This window comes from Pteropus vampyrus, unplaced genomic scaffold (assembly GCF_000151845.1).
Source record: "Pteropus vampyrus isolate Shadow unplaced genomic scaffold, Pvam_2.0 Scaffold57, whole genome shotgun sequence".
Classification (NCBI taxonomy): Eukaryota; Metazoa; Chordata; class Mammalia; order Chiroptera; family Pteropodidae; genus Pteropus; species Pteropus vampyrus.
The window spans coordinates 7168893-7173694 of NW_011888838.1; the positions used below are offsets into that span (position 1 = coordinate 7168893).

Here is a 4802-nt window from a genome sequence, read left to right on the forward strand (position 1 = left end):
TGCCCTTGAGAATCTCATATTATTTTTGCTTCAAGAGAAGGCAAACAAATGACAAAAGGAGGACATGAAGAATACATGATATAAATAATTGCAACTTAAAAATCATTTTTAAATTTCTGACAAATTTTGGATCTAAACTCTTGTGAGAAGAAATTCATGTGAGGGTTACAACTTGTCAGAGAAGCTGAAGATTGACTTTAAGCAGATAATTTTTTCTCTCTAGTCTTCAGTCTCCCCATCTGTAAATTGAGAGACTTGGTCTAGCTGAACTGCTGATACCCCTTCTCCATTCAAAGACTATAATTTTATGAGATACATAAGCTATCTCATATATAAATAAAAAATAAAAGTGCATTATATGTCTTACATATTATGTAATGAACTCCCAACATATTAATTTCAGTTTAACAAAATGCAATTACAATTTATAGAATAAAAAATAATTTATTTGGTAGATGCAGCATATATGTTCTCATACTAACAAAACATTTAGTTTTCTAAATTCTGAAAAAATAATATAAGGTCAATTTTGAATATAATGGTAGGATAAATCAGAACTAGGCTATTAATATAAATGTTTGGCCATCTTTTTTTCTTCTTGTTTCCTATATTAGATAAATAGATAAATAAACTAATAGTGGTTTTGAGATAAATTATTGATAAAGACTTTTATATATTTGTATATAAGAAAATGATTGGTACATTAACAGTTGAAAGAAAAAGATTTTAAAGCAACAGATAAGAATATCCCGCAGTTGTCTTTATTTTTCACTCCAAAGTAACTTTTCTTTCAGAGTCCAGTCTTGGAGGTAATCCAATCACGATAAGCAGTCACTCGAGTATAGACACCTGGCTTGTTCTTTTTTGCGCATCCCTCACCCCAGCTTACTATTCCAACAAGATGCCAGATATTTCTAGAGTCAGGGTAAGCTAGCGGCCCACCAGAATCATTCTAGAAGAAAAAGGGAAATAAAATGTTTCTTGTCCTGTCCAAGAATTTCCTTTTACCTCTCCTCTGGAGCTGTCAATAGCCCCTGGGCACTGAAAACAATCCACACTCTTTGGTCTTGCAACTGTAGAACTCTTGGGTTTTTTCAAAACCTAGGGAAACTCCAAACCAGAATATATTGCCTACAGCTGCCAAATTCGGACTGGGAAGACTAGAATTTGACTTCATAATGATTCCAGACTTGACTATGGATAAAGTGACTCAGCTGCTCCATGATGCCTCTGAGGAATGGGTGACATGCACAATGCTAAACCTCCTGCTGTGTCTCTGAGTAAGAAAAAGGCAGCACTCTAGATCTGCAGGTTGTCCAGAAAATGTCTACACTTATTTTATTATCTTGTAAGTATCATCCTTTGTATGAATTCGCAAAATAAAAACTCCATAAATAGGATTAATAAATATTCCTCATGTGTGTTGAAATAAGAAGCTATGCTGTGGAAATCATTAATACAGAAAAATATCTTGTGTTGATAAAAACTTCCATTTCATTAGTACTTTGGGAGAAAATGATTTTATAATGTATCTAGACATACCTGACAGGCATCAGCTTCTCCTGACATAAATCCAGCACAGAGCATTTTATCAGTCACAAAGCCTGATAATGCATGCGGAGCATTGCAAACTTTATTGTCGATAATCTTCACAAAAGCCTGTTGAAGTATCTTTGGAGTGGGACCTAAAGGCATAAAATTTGCATATTATGGGGATCTTAACCTTGTTTTTTGAGACAAAAAATATGTATAAGATAAGAGTATCTATAAGATTCTTTTGGTCACCAAGAGCTAGGCCAGTCCCAGGTTAGATCAGTCTTTTCTGGTGCATATTATTGCTGACTGCCTCACATACAATTCCAACTTTTCCAATTCTCATTCCCAGAGATATTTTAGAAATTGAAGTTAATGCCATGCTTTTGATCCCACCACTTGGTTTTCTTTTCAGTATATTTACTGATTGGTTAATTGCATGAGTGTGATTGATTGATTGATTGATTAAATAACTATTCCTGTGAAGCCATGACATTTTTACAGATAAACTTACCATTCATATAAAGTGTTCCCCATCCTGTGACTACAACACTGTCATTTTCTGAGAGCTTCATTTTGGCTTCAGGAAGACAAATCCTACGAACGTACTTTGTAAAAGAAACTTCTTCAGCCAGCTGCACAAGGGCAATATCATCATGAACGCCAGCCCTGTTATAATTCTCATGAGAAATAACATTTTGGACTTTCCCTGTCCTATATGGTTTATTTATTACAGTTCCAAAGTTCACAGTCCAATCTTCTGAATTATTTTTCCTGGAAGACACAATTAAAGTACACAATTTCTGTGCCACAACAGTGTTCATAGTGGTCATTATTTCATAACTTTAAGGCATGAGATTTCCAAACGACACTGTAAAGCACTTAAATTCTTGTTTTTAAAAGATGTCTTTGCCTTGGGGATGTTATAAATGCTGCAGTCACATAAAAATAGGGCTAAGGGCTATTAGAGCTGTCAGCCTTCTGCAAATCCTCCTAACTAGAGTCACTGCTGTCTTCTGCTACTTCAGCCCCAACTAGATATGAGCTTTTGACTTGGGCAGGGAACATCCTAGCAGCCTCAGTGGATGGGGTCCAGAATCATTCTTACAGCCTGGATTCCAAGAGCCTGTGGGGACTCTGGCATCTGTGTTTATAAAAAATTGCAACTTGTTTTCATCAGATCGCCCTGTTATGTTTATGAAGCCAATGCATTTTGACTTCTAATTTAGATTTTATGACCTATTTCTCCAGTTCCCCACTGAAACCCTTTCTCAAGTTAGGGCCAAACATCCTGTTTCACTGCTCTCAACTTCTTCAAAAGATCAGATGCGTTTTTTCATTTTTAAGCTTTCAAGATCTTCATGTAACAGTGACACTCCAATCCTTCTACCGTTCTCAAGCCCTCAGTGACTTCACATGCTTAACAGCTGTGTTTCTTAAACTCCATGCCCTTAGAATCAACACAGGCTCCTCTAGTGTGATGTTTAAGGATGTACACTTTTAATGAGTCCCTAGTCCATGGTCCATGGACTACTTTTTGAAAATAGCATCAGAGAGACAAATTCTATGAATGTGCTTTGTAAGAGACTTTGGTAAGTAAGCATCTTGTTATTTAGAGATGTCCCCAATCAATATAAATTTTCTAATGTATTTTCTAATGTTTCATTTTACAAAATTCTCTCTACTTCAAATTGTTCTTTTTGTTTGCTGTCCACAGAATATAACTTGTGTTTTTCCATCTCGACACAAGATAATTTTCTCAACCTGAAATACATATTATTCTTTCCCATCCATCCACCCCATCAATCAAATCTTATATCTGTAGGGTCCAGATCAAATCTTATATTTTCATATCTCAGTTGAATATGTTCTCCTTCTTCATCAAATTTCCATAGTGCCTACTGTGTTGTACATGAGACATTTACTACATTGTGCTGCCTTGCCTTTAATATATGACATTTAAATTTCTTCGACTATGTTATAAAGCCCTGGAGGGTAAGACAAATAAGTACCTAGTAACTGGAGTCATCCATACCTGAGTTCACATTCAATTTCTGTTATTCAAGAGCTATATGATCTTGGCCAACTTACACTACTATTTCTGAACTCTACTTTCCTCATCTTTAAATGGATTTAATTATACCTTCCATTCAAAATTATTGTTATGATAAAATGATGTAAATAAAGCACTTAATGTCAGGCTAAAGTAGCTATTTTGAGAATGTGAATTGCTTCCATTCACTTTTCCCCGTCTTTGCCAAATTAAATGCTTCCACTGCCCTTCAATAATGCAAATAATAGTAAATTTTATATCGCTTTGATGAATGTTCACATATTTATGTTAACCCCCACAGACAATCCAAAATAGGCCAGCACCCAGAATTCTGCATTTAGTCAAACTTTTACACTTACTTATTAAAGCAGTGAGCTGCAGATAACAGCCACCTGCTGCTGATCAGAGATGCTCCACAGTGGTGTTGGCCCTTCCATTGCATGCTGGCTTGCCATGGCCATGCCCCGGCCAGGGTATTTTCCCCATTCACAATTCGGTTGCCTGCTATCATACTATTGGCCACTTGTCTTCCACAACCTGAAGAAAAGATTTCTTTTTACAAGAGAAAGTATCTTTGATTATGCTTTATAAGATACATATCTTAAAACATTTCTTGAAACCCTCCAGTGATTGTCTGGCATCTCCTAAGTAATGCTGTTTCTTTCCTCATATACTATTATCACGGTACCCTGTTTCATCTCGGTTTGGGTGATTTTTACCCATCCTCTTTTTCAGTCTCAAGTATCTTTCAACCACTGACTTTTATTATACCTATTTGTTATAATTCTCATTTCCCCAAATAATTGCAAAATTCTTGAAAGTGGAGACTTTATTTCATTAATGTCTGCATCTCATATAGCATATAGGGTGCTGAGGGTAAGGCCTCATGTGGACAATAGATCTCCATAAACATACATTGAGTGAATGAAAACAAGGTTGTGTCTTGTGGGCAACATGATAGTCTAAAGCAAATTTATTTAAAAGGTACAGAACTGTTTTTATCTTATAATAAATGTTTTTGATACAGCCTAGTTTTTATTTTCTTGTTCTAAGTTGCCCCTTTTTTCCTTCAATTTTTCTTATTTTAACTTACTCAGATATGATATTCTTTACTCATCATTCCATTCTTTGGAATCAGTTCTTATTTCATCATTTTGGACAACTTCTTATAAATGTTAAAAATTCATATATCAGCGTTTTTCAAAAAGAAGTTATA

The 4802-nt window shown here is 35.1% G+C and overlaps 1 protein-coding gene across 1 annotated transcript in view; it reads right to left on the reverse strand.

Moving 5' to 3' along the window:
- Positions 1–606: 606 nt before the first annotated feature.
- The window catches only part of LOC105292445 (transmembrane protease serine 11B-like), a 13711-nt gene continuing 9515 nt past the window's right edge, over positions 607–4802 (reverse strand). Inside the window, exons 7-10 of the mRNA XM_011360660.1 lie at positions 3946–4123; positions 2048–2307; positions 1543–1685; positions 607–952 (exon numbers count right to left, since the gene is read on the reverse strand). Of these exons, the coding sequence (XP_011358962.1) occupies positions 791–952; positions 1543–1685; positions 2048–2307; positions 3946–4123 (743 nt within the window). The 3' untranslated portion in view covers positions 607–790. The remainder of the gene's footprint in view (positions 953–1542; positions 1686–2047; positions 2308–3945; positions 4124–4802) is intronic.